Source organism: Microtus ochrogaster, chromosome 2, assembly GCF_000317375.1.
Source record: "Microtus ochrogaster isolate Prairie Vole_2 chromosome 2, MicOch1.0, whole genome shotgun sequence".
Lineage (NCBI taxonomy): Eukaryota > Metazoa > Chordata > Mammalia > Rodentia > Cricetidae > Microtus > Microtus ochrogaster.
In genome coordinates this window covers 40,217,479-40,235,022 of record NC_022010.1, presented here as the reverse complement: position 1 = coordinate 40,235,022, position 17,544 = coordinate 40,217,479, and the positions used below count along the sequence as shown (strand labels likewise).

Below are 17,544 nucleotides of genomic sequence, written 5' to 3'. Positions count from 1 at the left end.
AGTATTGAGAAAAGGGACCAATCACTATAATAGAAATAATATAATAATGTATAAAAAGCAAATACCAGTAGCAGATAAACTTTATAGGAAAATTAACACATTCAAGTAACAGATTTAATTATTGAGTGTTTAGAACATATGATCACATATGAACATAGAACATAAGACTCTGAGGGAGGATTATGTTAGGTCTGTCCACCATTAGAATCGAGATAGTCTAGGGACAGCTCTTGACTTTTAGTAGTCTGGGGACAGTTCTATTGTGTGCTGTTTGAGGACACCATTTGTGTTGGTCACCTGATAGAATGTCACTGCTTTCTTCCACTTTTTTTAAGTTGCCCAAGTCCTGAGATGCAGTTCTCTCCAGCTGCCTGTCCTGATGAGTTTTACAGGTGGCACTGAATGTGGCCTCTTCCTCCTCTTCTTGAGTCAAGGCAGAAGCACAGCATAATCAACAGTTCTTAAAAGGCAAAAAACAAGCCAGGCAGTGGTGGTGCACACCCTTAATCCCAGCACTCGGGAGGCAGAGGCAGGCAGATCTCTGTGAGTTCGAAGCCAGCCAGGTTTACAAGAACTAGTTCCAGGACAGGCTCCAAAGCTACAGAGAAACCCTGTCTCAGGGGGGAAAAAAAGCAAGAAGTGTTGTTGTTTTTTTTTTGAAGTGTTGTTGTTTTAAGTTTAGTTCCTGCCTTTCCTTATAATGTGGGATTCCCCTCTGTATGCTGTGAATGCCATTGGTTAATAAAGAAGCTGTTTTGGGCCTATTCCTATTGCAATGTAGACTAGGTCAAGGTGGGAATTCCAAGCAGCTAGAGGAGGAGAGAGTAGGTGGAGTCAGGGAGACGCCACGTAGCCGCCACAGGAGACATACACACGGGAACCTTGCTAGTAAATCACGAGCCTCATGATAAAATATAAAATGAGAGAAATGGGTTAATTTAAGATATAAGAGCTAGCCAATAAGAAGAGTGAGCTAATAGGCCAAACAGTGTTGTAATAATATAGTTTCTGTGTGATTATTTGGGGTCTGTCTGAGCGCCTGGGAAACGAACAAGTAGCCACCACTTACAGCCTTACTTTTAAGTTCCTTCTAGGCTCTGAGTATATAGGACTAAGCCCATGTAGCTTCGGAAGGATCCAGAAACACTCTCCACTGGACAGTGGGTGCAGGTATGTTTCTGCACTCCTCTTTCACTGCCAAGTAAAGCCGTCTGATGTGGAAACTAGGCCCAGCCCAGTGTCCCCAAATCCCAGTCTGAGAGCTTTTCCATGTAGGACATCCCTCTCTCTCCTGCCCTCCTCCACGGCACTGCCATGAGCCAGCCTCCTGTCAGGGGAGCTGGGAGGACCGTGGAACCATTTCAGGTCACAGATGTTACCAATCAGACAAATCAGAAAGCAACCCTTCTCACCCACACTCCAGGGTCACTGCCAGGAAGAAGAGAGAAACATGGGTCAAGCTGTGGAGAAAAGGAAACCCCGTCCACTGCTGGTGGGATGTAGACCAGAAGAGTCAGTAAGGAAAGCAGGACACGGCAATCTCCAGAGAAACTGAAAATGAACTACCAGAATGCTCCTGGGTGTGTGCACGCAAAAGAAAGGAAATCTGTGTTGTAAAGAAGCCCGCTGTCCACATTCACTGCATCACTGTTCGCTGTGGCCAGATGTGGAAACAGCTGGAGTATCTGCAGATGGATGTGTGGATACAGAAAGTGTGGTCAATGTACAGCGGAGTATCCTTCAAAAGAGGATGTTCTGCTGTTGCCACAGCATGAGTGCACTGAAGGCCCTCATGCTAAGGGATGGCATCCAGGCACAGGAAGGAAAACAGCTCCATCTCACTTATACGTAGGATCTTAAAAGCAAAAACTGAGAGTTTGGTCCACAGAGATGGGTGCATGGTGGAGGTGAAGTGACAGATGAGGCCGCATAGCTCTGAGGGTAAGGAGAGGTAGAGAACGTGTGGGATGGAGAAGTCTACAGGTCTGATGTGTACCAAGAGGACTGAAGTTAATACTGCTGTGTTGTAGTAAGGGTTTTTGCTAAAAGAGTATAGCTTAGATATCCTTCACACACGCACAACATGCATACACAGAAGAATGCATACACAGAAGAATGCACACACATGCATAAAATAAAAAATGAATAAGTAATTGAGATGAGAGGCATTGATTCGTGTGACTGGTAATCATTTACATGTATACAAAACATCACACTGTATACATTAAACACAGTTTTAAAAATCAATGCTAACTGTTGCGGTATCCCAATTTCATATATTTAACTTAGTAAAGGGCCAGATGTTCTCATTTCTGTTCAGAAAACATGCGAATCAGAGATACATTTCTAACCACCATACTTTACTCAGATTTCACTGAAATGTATCGTTTACAAAGAATGTCTCTGAGACTAATTAATGTTTTTAAATATTTACGTAAAGCACATAGAAATTGTATACATTTCTAGAAAAAACAAGCCATAGGACAGGCAGGTTTTGTAGCAGGGGATGTTTTGCTGGTTTCCTGTGGTGTTACCCGGAGGTGCTCATCAGCCTGTTTTTCCATGTGACCTGGGAGGTTAATGGAGGTGCCTGTGGGGCCCTGTGTTATTTCTGGACTGTGAACTGATTGGGCGGAAGCTGTACAGTGTGATGGTGTGTGGCCAGGCCTGGGTGGCTCTGGCAGTGGCCCAGCAGACTCTGTAGACAGCATGGAGCTTCCTAGTCACAGCCTCACTGCCATATGCTGCTGTGGTACCAAAGCCGAGGTGCTCCTGGGACTGTTCCAGACTCCTCACAGACACTGCCCAAGTCCTGGCCATTGACTCTCTTGGGAAAGGCAAGTTTGCCCGTCACTGTTTGCACTAGGCTAGGCAGCAATGATTCATTTGGGGGTAGAAAGACACCGTCGATCTGACAATGTAATAGGACAGAGAGGCATTTGGGACCCTTAGAAACACCACAAAGGGGTTGACCTCTGAACTGAGGGAGGGAGGAGGGCACAGCAGCCCAGGCCTTGGTGAGGGTGGCATATGCAGAGCCATCAGGGACCTGAGTGTGGACGGAGCATGAGCGAGAGTGCCGGGGAGCAGAGGAGCCTGGGGGAACAGGGCGTGGCCACGTGGCCAGGCTTCTCAGTCCTGGGCTCAGCAGCTGGGATCAGGTCTTCAGAAAGTGAGGAGCATGGCATCATGGTGACGTCAGGGTAGAAGAACAGCAAGCACCCGCCTCTTGACCAGGTCACACTGCCTGTTTGCCCGGCAGTGAAAACACAGTGCAGTTACTACTCCCATGCTGGAGACAAGACCCTGTGCTAGGTGCATAGACAGGAGGTCCAGGAGATGTAATCCAGCCCTGGCCCTGTGGTCATCAGAGGTCTACAGATTAGGGCACGGACAGTGTGGCCATTCATTGCCAAGAACGATGGCCTGCAGCATGACCTGGTGGGGGAGGGGGGATAGGAATCTTTCACTGTCATCATCTGAAATCCTCCCCAAACTTTCATTCCTGTATCTGATAGTCTGTCTCCTTTACTTTAAGTGAGACTAGAGAAACTTTCCTGTTTATACCCAGCAAGAAAGAAAATGTCAAATATTTACCAAAGCTACACTTAAAAGCAACTTTTTCTAAAGACATGTACACTGAGGAAGACTTCAGATGCAATTATAACATTGGGTTCTGCCTCGCCTGGCTGCGGCTTGGCTCAGTGGCCTGGGGAAGGGGCTTGTGCATGACTCCTGCCCACAGTATATTTCACTTCAGCAAAATGGCTGCGCCTGGGCATGACTGCAGAGCCCATCCGATCTCATATTGCATGGCACTGTGATGGTCTCTGATGCAACGCCCGTGTTTCTGTGGTTAGCTGCCTGAGTGATGGCGGACACAGGGAGCCTGGCCAGCTGTTTCCCAGACACGAGCCTCTGCACCTGCTGCAGGCCCACTTCCTACATGTGAAGCTGTGCAGGATGACTGGTTTCTCTCCGTTTGTTATTTCAGTCTCCTAAAAGGAGGAAAAAACAACCGTTTCCACAGAGAGCGTGTTGGAGGACTTGTCTCTCCCCCACGTGTCCTTGCCTTCCTCAGAACATTCCATGCTAATTACACAAGCTGCGGCTGCCAGTTTCCTGTTGGTGTCCACAACTCTGGGAAACAGGTCCGTAGATACTGATGACTATCTTGTGCCTGAGTGGGCTGTGGTAGAGCTAACGGGGGTCGACTTCAGTTGAGGGCAGTGTGCCCCACACACCAGGCTCAGGCATGCTGAAGGAACTTAAGGTCTCACAGTGGCTTGTGGACCTCAGCTGAGGACAGGGGCCTGTAGGGAACCATGTGGTACTAGGAACATAAGATGAAAGGCTCTCCATCCACCCGATTCTGTGCTGCACTTTGTTGGGCCCTGGCCACTCCCTGACAGTGAACAAGGCCTTCTCTGAAGCTGCTTGAGTTCCTGTACCCCAGGAAAGGTACGGGGGAGGACTTTGTCCAAGCATTCTTTTCCTGCCAAAGCTGAGTATGTGCCTTTCAATGGCTTGTTTCTGTTGGACCACTGACCTGCCCTGTAAACCAGACTCGGTGGGCACCCAGTGTCTCTTCAGTGAAAGATGCCACACCTGGGTGCCACGACCTCTGCTTTTTCCCAAGAGTTGGCAGTGGTCTAACGTGTGCTTCAGCATATTGGTACCAAGGGCACTTGAGTACTTACCCACCCCCAACAGCACACTTCATGCTCAGAGTCCAGCAGCCAGGGCATTGGGCCTTTCCCGCTCTGACCACTGGCTCTGTGTTTCACCCGGTGCTAGCCAATGAAGGCAGGAAGGAAACCATCTTCCAGCTGTGTACCAGGTATTCATGTGATACTTCACCTCCTTCCCCAGTTTTCAATGCCTTACAATTTCTCCTCTACTAGGGAGAAAACTGAAGCTAAAGGAAGAGAGGTTTCCCTTGTAGGTGTCCCTGGGTATCGGTCCTATATCCCTCACACAGCCCTCAGCCCTTCGGTGACAGAATATGTAGTTCTCAGGGAGCTGAGGCAGAACATGCTTCCTCTGGTTCACTCTCTGCTCCTTCCATTATGCAGAAGTGTGGCCATGTGACACACTTTTGTCAACACTGCAGATCCCATCTGCATTTCAGCCTATTCCCCAGACACACATTTCATAGGCACACTGAAATCCGAGTACCTCTTATGTAAGAGGACCTGGGATTGAGGGAGAGGCCCAGGGAGCTTGCTGAGCACACAGAGCTATGCCAGGGACTTGAGCTGAGTCCTTGGGGAACGTGAGGAAGAAGAAACACTTTATAGTCAGAATGGCTTCTCAGCTTGCCGAGGGCCCCTACCACGCAGGCTTCATTCTTTCCTGGGTGGAACAGATGGCAGGGCTGAGGAAGGATGGCCTGCAGATGGGAAGAATTGTCCTCTGCAGGGACTGTAAACCCCCAGATCCAGGGAGGTGAGACTCATGGCTGTCAGAGACTCTCAGTGAAACCTCTGTCCTTCTGTAGAGGACTGTGAACATGGGACAGAGGGCTGACTCAGCAGAGATTTTCCAAGATCCCACAGGTGCCCACCTGTATATAAGATGGGGGCTGAGTCAGGCTCCTTCCTGTTAGCCCTTGGTCTGAACAAGAGAGGCAAGGAGGCCTGGCATAACTGTATGAGTCCTTTGTATGAGGCAGGCATCTGTTGGCCTTGGGCAAGGACCAGGGATCTCTGGGAGGTTAGTAAGAGGCCAGGGAGGAGAGTGTAGAGGACACTGGCTGGCTCAGGGCTATCCCTATGGTTTTCAGCAGCGTAGACAGGCAGGGTCTGCTGGTGGTATGGGACCCAGTGGGGCCTGGCCTGGCTGTACTGGAAATGTTGTTGGCTTTTTTATCTTTTCTGCTTCTTTTCCAAGGTGTGTCCATAGCCCAGCCTAGATTTCTTCCTGCTTTTCCCTCTGGTGGAGACCTCAGAGAAGCAGCAGCTAATGAGGAGAACTGTGCCCTTCTAGTGCATACCCTCCCCAGCCAGATGGCTCTGAATTCTGTGGGGTGGATGAGGGAGGAGCTGGGGGGTGCAGCCTCGATGCTGCTCACACTCCCAGATGATGTGGATGTGACCAGATTGTGGCACTGCCTCCTTGGTCAGCAGTCCTGAACTGTATAGGGAGGAAGATAAGGAGCAGCTGAGTCCCATGAGGAGAGGTCTACCCAAGTAGTGAGTTCCAAAAGAAAGGCTGGGAGGGTCAAGTCCAGGAGCACATGGTGTTTTTGAAGAATTACCTTGCTTGGGCAGTGGCTTGAGCTAGTATCTAGTTCTAATGCCAGCTTTGATCTGGGTTTTTAATTCCACATTTTGCATTTACTCACATTCCTGTTGTCTGTTCTGGGTGAGTCCAGGCCACATCCCTTCTCCTCCCGTGCACTCTGCAGTTCAGACACTCACTGGCACACCGGGGAGGAGGCTGCGAGAGTCATCAGCTTCTTCTCTGCCTTCACGAGGAGCACCCCAGACCCATCAGGGATTCCAGAGACTCGTCTGGAAAACCCGAACAATAGAGTCAGGCAAACATAGCTGATGAGGAGCCAAGGAACTTGTTGCAATTTAAAGAGAGAAGCATCTTCCTACAAAGTCAGCAGTAGGGAAATAGGCAAGGAGAATCTCTAAGCCTGTGAGCATGGGTGAAATGAGGTTAGCCAAGGTCAGGAAAAAGAACATGCATATTTGCCTTGGGCCTTCTAGGAAGAGGGCCATATAGGCCAGCATCGCCAGCTGCCCCCGTCCTCCATGCCTGGTCCTGAGATTGGAGACCATGTGCAGTGGCAGGAGGGCACATGGGGATGCTACCAAGATGGCCCCTAATGATGGGTGTCACACCATTAAGACCATCACACACTTGAGCTGGAAAAGCCAATGATATTCTTCTTATACAGACTTGGGTACATAAATGACCCTGACATCTGAGAACTGGTCAGGAAAGGGCCTCAGATGGAAGAAACCACATAGAGGCCTTATAGATATCTTAGTGGAGGGGGGACTGAGTTCCTTGGATGTCACTAGGCTGTGATGTTGGGAATGGGTGGCTTCAGGGAAGACGCCACTACCACAGGGCTCCATGTTTTATGCCAAAATGAATGAGGAAGAAGGTTCCAGGGGCAGAGAATACTTCCTGCTCATTCGTCCTGTCCCAGCACATCTCCTTAGACAGTGACACTGGGGGGGGGGGTAAGGTAGGTCAGTTACCTCATAAAATCACCTGTAAGAGAAGGAAGGAGGCAGAAAACTAAGCTAGCTCCCCCCCACACACACACTTACTGAACACTGCACATGTGGACACTAAGAAAGAAAACTAAGGGTGAGGCAGAAGTGTATCTGTTCAGTGACTGCCTCGTGTGCTACCCCTGGACAACAGCATGTGGTAAGGTGCTCTTCATGGGAGACCACCATACCCAAATCTGCACATGTCGGGGGCTTTGCTGACAGTGGCAGTGAGGTAGGAAACAAGAGCAAGTAACCAAACCCACAGTACACTCTATTCGGTGGCACATCCAAGGAGAGATGGTTGCAGGGCTTCAGTGACCACAACATCCCCTTGAAGCTCTACAAGCTTCACGGCTTGGCTAATACCAAGGCTCTCAGAACACAAAAGGGTCCTCCAGCTAATGAGACTGTTGAACAGTTTTGGAAATTGAGATCCTATGACAGGCAGCGATTTGGCCAAGGTCACCTACTGATGTGTATGAGAGCCCACACCTGCTCAGACAACAGCAGACAGGGTGTGGGCTTGGCAGCCACACCACTCAGTGAACTTGATGTGTTCCTGTGCTTCTGTGATCTCATCAGACACGTGGAGCACTGTCCCTGCATTACCTCATGATGTCCTCTCCACACCCTTGTGTATAGCCAGGAAGCCAGGGCCATGGAGGATGAAGTGCCTTCCCCATGTAGAGGACCAGGATTTGAATGAAGTCCAAGCTGAGATCAACTGCCCCTACAACCATGCATTCTTGACCTCTTCGTGCACTGGTGATAGACGTGGTAACACCCCTTCTCACCTCTGCTCCATATTCATGAGCGTGTGGATCTTAGGAACCATCTTAGTAGGTGCTCCTACCCAGGACTGCAGCAGAGTCAGAGGACACAGCAAGTGTTAGCATAGAATTCATAAAAACTTCAGGTTGCCACATTACTTACTTTATGGTAATTAAAAAAAAGCGGTGTTGATACTACTCTTATAATCTTCATCTCTAGAAAACCAGTTTTAACTTGACAAGGGCCAGTGAGATGGCACAACTGGTGATGTATATACTACACAAACTTGACAAGGGCCAGTCAGTGGCAGTGGCATACCTGTTAACGTGTATACCACAAGACTTGAAAACCTGACTTCCATCCTGGAACCACGTGAAGGTAGGAGAGGACAAACTCCACAGGGCTGTCCTCTTTCCTCTCCACATCCCCCAGAACACACACAGACAGACACACACACATATACATAATAATACATGTTTTTAATTTTAAAAGGGTCCAAGGTGGCTGCAGAGATGGCTCAATGGTAAAGGGTGCTGGCTGCTCTTCCAGAGGACCTGAGTTCAATTCCCAGCACCTACGTGGTGGCTCACAATCATTTGTAACTCCAGTTCCAGGGGATCTGACATCCCCTTCTGACCTCCATGGCCATTGCACACATGGCATACTGGCATATATGCAGGTAAAACATCATACACATAAAAATAAATGAATCTTAGAAGACTAACAATAGCAAGAAACAAACAAACTCAAACCAACCAAACAAAACCAACTCCTTTTACCCATTCCCTGGGAGCTAGTCAGAGATGCAGCTTCTGAGTGGGAGCCTTCATTTTAATGGGGTCCCAGGTGAGCCCATGTCCACACAGGGCATCTCAGAAGGGGGCTGTGCTATAATGTGCTTCTGAAAGCAGGCTCCGAGTCTAGTCCTTTGTCCCCCACAGTGAGCTTGCTCTGTGCTTGTGTGAGGGCCTCAGGTCTGTGTCAGTGTGCTGCCGCTGTCTGATACCTTGACCGTAGCCCATGCACAGATGTGTAGTGCAGTGAGCAGGGACAGCAGGTCTGCTTAGATGGAAGGGGACGGCACCCTCATTCTCCTGGCTTAAGAAGCCATGCTTTGCTGAGGCCATGCTGCCTGTGCTCTCGCATCTGGGTGAGGGAGTCCCTGCACCCTCCGGCTTTTGAATCTGAACTTTCAGTGAAGGGCGCTAGTGTGGCTGGAGGAGTTTAACTGGGGACACAAAGTCAAATTCCACACATGGCCCTACATATTCCTCCCACACACACCCACAACATCCCATCGTGTGTTCCTGGACCTTCTCCTGTGACCTCCAGTGCTGCAGGGCCATTGGGAGCAGTGAGCCAGCCAGTTCCAAAGGTGACACTGGCTCTGTCTCCAGCCTGATGAACATCCCTCCCCTTGGCCTAAATTCAGGCTTTCGGCTAGGGCCAGTGCAGGGCCAGTGCTCAGCCAAGGCCAAGTGTTTGGGGGTCCTTGAAAGCTGGTGTCATCAAACTCTGTTCTCAATCTAGCCCCTCTTCCTCATCTTAGATATGCCCTGGGGCTCCTCCCCTTTTCTGGCAAATTCCTGAGCCTGGTCCCCCTATCTGTACTTCAGTTTTTCTTACTAGAAATGCAAGAGAATAACACTCTCCCCGCTTAGTCATTTAAAGATTAGCATGAATACAATTAAAAGCTTGCACAGGGCCTGGTACATAGGCAGTGCTCACTAACCATTACCCATCAGCATCCTTTCCCAGTACTGTCTCTGCAGTCTGACTTAGCTGGCTTTTCTGTGCTTTTCTGTTCTCCCTGTAGCCTCCATGACAAGGTGCCAACTGCCTCCTCTGGCATTCCATTCCAGGCCAGCATGTCTTGCTTCTTGGTCTCCCTTACTCACTCCTCCCAAAGGTCACTGTCACCTCCTGTGCATCCAGTTCTTACCAACTGTAGCTTTTAGCACTGAAGAGGCCAACAAGGGGCCAGCTTTGGCGGGAAAGGAGCCAGGAGACTGCTGATCCAGGAAATGTGAACAGGTAGTTCCAGAGAGCCCCAGAGGCGAAGCGTGACATCATGATGTCGCCACCACAGAGGGCCCTGTTTCAGTGACTGGAGCAGAGTGCCACTAGAGGCAAGGTTCATGGAGGGAACTGTGCCCACCTCAAATGGCCAAGGTGAGGGAAGGAGCAGAGAGTGCCCTAGTGCTCGAGCAGAAAGAAAGATAGGTGGTGGGTTGTGGTGAGGAGCAAGGACTCATCACCTGGATGAGTGCCAGACTGCAGCTGTGGAAGGACCAGGGAGAGTGGCAGCAAGGTTGATCTCTACCTGAGGTGAGCCCTGAGGTTCTGATCGGCGTGTTTGGATGACGGGCAGAGTGGGCCCCTCTTCTCTGCCACACAGTACTCTGTGTGCCACCGCAGGACTCTGCCAGCTGTCGCCACCATCCATGCTGCTTTTATCATCATTAGGACAAAGTATGCCATAGAAACAACTCAGAGTATGATTGATTCTTGGCTCACGGTTGAGTGGTGGAGAAGACGTGGCAGCATACATGGCACACAGAATCATCCTGATGGGGTGGTCCCTTATCTGAGGCAGCAGGAGCGTGAGCTTTGCTTATATCTCAACAGACCAGAAATTTGTCAGGCTTGACCCCTAAGGTCCACCCAAGGGGCCCATTTCCTCTCTCCAGACCTTAGACCCTAAAGGTCCCAGAGCCGTCCAGAACAGCACCAAGGGTGCAAGCACATGAGACTGGAAGGGACATTTCAGACTCAGAATAACAGCCCTGAGACCTTGCGTCTCTACGACTGTGAGCATGTAAAGCTCCTTTAATTAAACAGATGAGAGCTAATGTCAGTGGCTTGAGTGTGAAGGGCACCGCATGGGGAGATAAACCTAGAGAAAGACCTGTCTGCGTGGGGAGAGGAGGTGGGAGGAAAGCCAGACACACCCGGACTGGGTACTGTGGGGCCTGCTGACCCAGCTAGAAGGTCTGGATGGCCCCGTGGCTCCTCTGAGAGCTCTACAGCAGAGAAAGGACCCCAAGGCCTGAGTTAGTGTCAGCTGCTTGGGCTTCAGTGTGGAGGACAGGTGGCTGGGTTCTCCTAGGCCAGCCATCTTCCTGACTCCATTTCTTCCATCCACTGACTGAACTCTGCAGACACCTGGGTACCTTTAGCCCACATGCCCAGGCATCTGCTGAACTTTCCTATTTCTTTGTTCCTCTTCTCATATATCCACCCCTCCCAGCCTGCACTGCTGCCCTTGGCACCTCCTTGTGGTACCTGGCTTGCCCTTCCCCTTTTCCAGGTCCTCCCCGTGCAGCTCTCCCAGAATCTAGCCCATCTGTGCCCTATAGTTGTTTGTGGGATGGAGCGATGGACATTTCCTAACCCTGCGCACTGTTTTCATGGCTCCAGGACAGCAGGGGTGGGAGAAAAGCCTTGGGATTGGGATGATGCCCAGGCAGGTAGACACAGGTTGACAAATCTGCTCCCAGGTGCCATGACATGAAGCCTGCAGCTTGGTGGGGTCTCCACACCTCCTGAGGGATGGCCATAGCTTCAAGGACCTAGCTGGGAGAGGCTCAGTGGAGGCTATACCTTCAGGGACGCCAGCAGGAATGGATCAGGGCCTCTGAAGTGGGTCTCTTGCAGGATCTACTGGATCTCTGTTCCCCTGGAGCCCTCTCCTCTCTTGCAGGCAGCCTGGTTCCACTACTGAAGACTGGCCCACCTATACCCAGGGGCCCTTAACCTGAGAAGCTGAGGGCCCTGCCTAGCCCCATGCCGTCTCCCATGTTGGGAATATGGAGTTTGTCAACTCAGTTACTGACCTGCAAACCAAGCTGGTGTTGACAGCCAAACCCACATTTCCGACGAGGGCCTCCAAACAAGGTCAGGCATGTACCTCCCACCTGCTTCCTTTCCTCCTGTGCCCCATGCAAGGGCTTGGCTTTTTCTACCCAGCCCCTTCCAGGAATGTACCATTCAGAAGAAAGGACTTGAAGGGACTTCATTTGTATTTTTCCAGCAAGCTCCACCATCTTCTGGAAGGACTCGTTGTTTATAGTGAACCATCTGTGTAAGGCTTGTTTCCCAACTGAAAACTATTCCCAAAGAGGAGAACCTTATCCTGCTGTTACGGCACCGGGTGATTATGGGATTGAACGAAGCCACACAGGGAAGAGTGGACAGATGTGAGAATGGACAGTCGATCTGAGAAACTTCTGGAAGATCAGGACTCAGAGCCACATACCTGCATGCCTACAGGAGATCTGTGGACATACAAAGCCAGCCCCCAGCCCCTGTGAAGAAAGATGTATACTGACCAGGTTCAGGGGGCTCTCAGGTCTGCCCCCTGGCCAGTCACATGACACCAGTGCTGTATGTCCTCCTTGGCCTTGAGTGTCGGTCAGGCTCAGAAATGAGTTTGCCATTCAGGTGCTGCTCGTCGGAACATTAGCCTGTGGAATCTGAGGCAGTCAGAGATAAACGGGCCACAAAGATCAGAAGCCCTGCCTAGCTGACCAAAGACTGCAGTGTCCTAGGAAGAATGTGAGAGGGCCATGCAATCTACCCCTAACCCGACCTTTGTGGCAGGTGAGGAGAGCTGGCGCCACCAGCTCCTGTGTAAGTGCTCTTGGTTACAGAAAGCCTCTGTGTGCTGCCTGGTACAGCACTGGCCATGGCAGTCCAGAAGCCACCAGGGTTAGAGTTTCCACCTGGAGATGTTCTGTCTCCTCTCCCAAGCCTAGCAAGGTAGGGGCCAGGCCTCCTTTTGGCTACTCTTGGTTCAGAAAGGGAAGATCTGAGGAGCCACCAAGCCCCAGCTGTGAACTCCTTGCTTAAGGGTAAAGCCCTTTCAATGCACCTGAGCCCTTGTCCACTGTTGGGATGTTTCTGCTCTTTTGTCTTTTTGAAGAGCCCACCTCTCAGCTCCCAGATAAATCACACACAGAGGCTTATTCTTGGTTAGAAATGTCTGGCCTTAGCTTGACTTATTTCTAGCCAGCTTCCCTTAACTTAAATTATCCCCGGCTACATTTTTCCCCTGGGCTTTTTCTTATTCTTACTTCTGTGTATACCTCACTCTTGCTCTCTGGCTGGCTGCGTGGCCAGCCCCTGACTGATGGGCTCTTCTCCTTCTTCTCTCACTGTTTCTTCTCTTCCAGATTTCTCCTTCTGTTTATACTCTCTGCCCGCCAGCCTATTCTTTCTCCTGCCTCACTATTATTGGCTGTTTAGCTCTTTATTAGGACCATCAGGTGTTTCAGACAGGCAAAGAATCACAGCTTCACAGAGTGAAACAAGTGCAGTATAAACAAAAGCAATAAAAGTAATATTCCTCACCATCCATGGTGTATGTAGTGCCAGGGTAGTGACTCAGTATCCTTGCCTTGGCTGGCTTCCTGCTCCCACCAACACCAAAGGCTGCACAGACTCACTCTTCCCTTTTTCATAGGCCTTTCTTGGCCACCTTACCCTTCCCAAGGACCTGTCATCTGGGGAGCCTGCATGAGGTAGAAGTACCCGAGGATCCTGTTCCTCCAGCTAGCCCCTGATCTCTTCCGGGTCTTCTACAAGGGAGGGAAGGAGGCAGTGGGCAGGATGGAGCAGAGATGAGCTCTCCATAGCTCTCTTCCCTCCTTTCTGGCTCTCTCTCTTCCTCCTTGCTAAATGCCCCATCCCCACTATTGGAAGAGGAACCCAGTACCTGGATGGTGCAGCGTCCACTCCCTGGAGGGTCCCTTCTTCACCTGGGAGCACTGTGTTGACCCAGGCCTGTCTAGCAGAATTGTAGCTAGGTTGTAACCTGACCCTGAGAGTAACCACTTGGTGCTAAGGTAAAATAATGAAGTGTTGATGTGCTGGTGGTCCCATCCTGGCAGGCTCTGTGGCCAGGAGGACCTCAGCATCTCAGCTTGCTCTCGGGGCTTATCTTTCCAAGGCTGTTATCAGCAGGCAGGTGCCAGGTCAGAACCAGATTCCCACTCACCTCACAGCCCATTCCTGACCAGACGCTAACAGTGAGCCTATGTGTTCACTGGTCAGTGTCCCAAGGGCACACTTTTCCCGTCCCCAGATCAAACTGTCGGCTGTCTTTCTGACATGCGAGACCACAAAGAAGGCTTGTTTGTCCCCTTACTGGGGTCATGTGTTTGAACTGGAGAGTGGACATGCTGCAGGTCTTGCATGCTGGGGCTCTGGTTTGCTTTTGACAACAACTTGCATGTTTTATCCTGTGAACAGTGTGATGCATTTCCAGGCTGCTGTGGCCATGATGCATTCCCCACCCTGAGGACCCAGGCTAGCCCTGCCCATCCCAGGTGCTGCTGCCGGGTCTTGTCTGTGTGTACAGGTTTGGGGATCCCCATGCCCCCATCACTGTAGCACACAAGAACTTAAAAAGGCTAGAAAACAATGACCAGAGCTCTCAACATGTTAATCACAGGAAGATTTCCCACCTCCAAATGTAAGTATTTGGATACAAGGTCAAAAGAAGTGTCATTTTCTGAATCTGCCAGAGAAAGACAAAAATTGAGGTGGCATCCCCTCCTAAATTCAATATTTCCACATGGCTCCATACAGCTGTTTTTCACCCTGACTTGTGGATATATGCCTTAAGCTATCATCTCTGGACCCCAGCTTCTACCCAGCCCCTCAGAAATGCTAGGCTTAGGTCATGAATGAAACTTGTTCTAAAGCAGAAAACGTGTCTGGTTCAGTCTCGGTTTCCTGTCTATGACGTCACCATCATTCAGAGTCTCTTCCCCTTGTGTCCTCTCCTCTCCACCATAACGACAGGGTGGGAATCCTATCACTCTGCTGTCATCTGAAGGATGTGAACTCTAAGCCAAAGACCTAGCTTTATTCTCTGCTTCTTACTAGCTGTGTGGGCAGGGGTCATCTCACGGAGCATAACACTTGGAGGATGAGCAGGTGTGGCGGGGGATGGATTCAGGCTCTTGCTGTGCTGCCCACTGGCGATGTGGTGCAGATGCTGGGCCCCGAATGCCTCCGCTTTTGTCCCTGTGAAACGGAAGGAAAAGTGGTCATGTGAACACCCAGGAAGCAGGTCTGGCAAGCTCATTCACCCCAAACTGGGATAATACTGATTTTTTTTCTCCCCTTCACAGGCACACATTCTGGCAGTTCCGCCATGAGAACCCCAAGACCAGAGTTGGGGACCCTCCACCTGAGGGCCTTCCTGGCTTCAACAGTGGAGTCATGCTGCTGAACCTGGAGGCCATGCGCCAGTCTCCACTCTACAGCCATCTGCTGGAGCCTGCATGGGTACAGCAGCTTGCAGACAAGTACCGCTTCCGGGGCCACCTTGGGGACCAGGACTTCTTCACCATGATCGGCATGGAACACCCCGAGCTCTTCCATGTGCTGGACTGCACCTGGAACCGGCAGTTGTGCACCTGGTGGAGGGACCATGGCTACAGCGATGTCTTCCAGGCGTACTTTCACTGTGAGGGCCATGTCAAGATCTACCACGGGAACTGCAACACCCCCATCCCGGAGGACTAGGCACCTGCTCGCCCACTCTGCTTCTGGGGCTCCCGGGCCTGGGGATCCAGGTGCTGCAGGCCTCCCAGCTGGCCAGTCCCTGTCCATTGGCCATCCAAAGAAGTTTAACTGAGCCCTGCTGGAGCTCGGGCTGTTTCCCTTCAGGGCATCCTGAAGGACAGACAGATGTCTTCCAGTAGGTGGTCAAAGATACAGAAGGACAGATTCTCTTGTCTACATGGACTCAAACCCCTTTCAAAGAGCTGGCTTTTGCTAGACCAAATAAGTGTTTACTTTAGACTGACAGGCTTCTGTTTGTGAGGACCGAGCTGTGCTGCTGGAGTGAGAGAGTCAGGCTCTGACAAGCAGCCTCCAAAGGAATGCCACAGTCCCACACCCTTTCTCAGGGGGCTGTGCTTCCTTCCCAGATGTCCATGTTGCTTGGTGCAGACTTCAAGTGCACATCTCTTTAGGTGAAGCCGCTTGGGCCAGCTAGGGGACACGGAATAACCCCTATTGTAGCATCCACAGCTCCTATCTCCCCGATGTATCCCAGAGCCCATTCCCATCCATCCCCTGCTCCAGTGACCTGACTGTACTAAGGAATCAAATCTGCCATCAAAGAACAGAGGTTGGCCATGCTGAGGCATGCACTAAAATTGCCTGAACAAGGGAGATTTCCTCCAGGGAGCAGCCTAACAGTTCACTAATGCAAGTGGGTAGGCTTGCAGAAGGCTGGCCTGTGGGCTCACTGTGGTCTCTGGCGTGGAAAACAGACAGGCCCATACTTTCCTATAGAGCCATGCCAGACCCTCCCCCTTCCCAGAAGAGTGCACCATTTCTGTATTTGTGCTTGTGAAGGCTCTGTAAGTCAGCTACCCACATGAAGCCTCCACAGGCCATGCCCATGTCCAGCTCATGTCCTCAGACAAGAAATGTGAGGTTCTCATGTTTTCTTTCAATTCCCTGGACTTTTACATTTTCTTTCGCCCCAAGTGAGAATAGCTAATAACTAATCTTTGAGAACACTTGTTCATGTTGTTTGTCCTCTGATCAGAGTTTCTAGGGGCCTGGGGCTCTGAATGAAGACTGGAATCAATATCAGAGGACCTAAAGGACCAACAGGAAGGAAGGAAGGAAGGAAGGAAGGAAGGAAGGAAGGAAGGAAGGAAGGAAGGAAGGAAGGAAGGCCCGCCTGGGGGTGGCCGTGAGGTGGCCTTGCTGTGTTTGGTTCTAAGTACAGAGCCATTTCATTCCAGCTATTGGAGATCTAGGTGCTGCTGGGGACAAAGCAACCCCTCCCTGAGCCCAGACCTCCCCGCTGCATTCATGCCTGGTGAGGTGGTACACACCCCTTCACTAGCCCTCAGCTGGAGCCCAGTTCGTCTGTTCTCCTGGCTACTTGATTTCCTATTTATAGCTTCTGGTTATTAGATGCCTGCCGTGTGCTGGGCATCGTCTTGAGGATTTATATGTGCTCTAGGTAATATTCATGAAAACTTCAACAAGCTCATTCCCGTTCTAAAACTTATGTATGAAAAAAGAGCCCTGTGCTGTGTTGTTTACTGCAGCTTTTTATTATACAAAAACCATATAATGGGATATATTATAAAAATCATTTTAAGGAATATTAATGTACCAGAAAATACTTACACTAGTGAGTAAAGAATACAAAATACAAGATTATATGTGTATCCTTTTATTTTTTTAAATTGCATATGTGTGTGTATGTATTTGTGTACAAACAGGTGCAAACATGAAGTTCGTATGTGTGTGTGAAAAGAGGGAGACTCAAGAACAAGCCTATTCTGTATTTTGTCCAGTTCAGCCTCCTGAAGACCATGCTTTAAACACATTAACAAACCAGTTTTCTCAGTGAGGGTGGGGGATTCAAGGCCAGGGAGTTCTTCTTAACCCACAATGACAGCAGAAGTTTTCATCAAGAATTAACGTGTTTCTAAAACTGTGTCTTCTGTTGCTGCAAGAAAAACAGTAAGCCAGGTACTCAGAGCACAACAGC

The 17,544-nt window shown here is 50.2% G+C and overlaps 1 protein-coding gene across 1 annotated transcript in view; it reads left to right on the top strand.

Moving 5' to 3' along the window:
- Positions 1-17,538, top strand: part of Xxylt1 (xyloside xylosyltransferase 1) — a 124,227-nt gene extending 106,689 nt beyond the window's left edge. Inside the window, exon 4 of the mRNA XM_005344809.2 lies at positions 15,149-17,538. Within this exon, the coding sequence (XP_005344866.1) occupies positions 15,149-15,545 (397 nt within the window). The 3' untranslated portion in view covers positions 15,546-17,538. The remainder of the gene's footprint in view (positions 1-15,148) is intronic.
- The last annotated feature ends 6 nt before the right edge of the window (positions 17,539-17,544 follow it).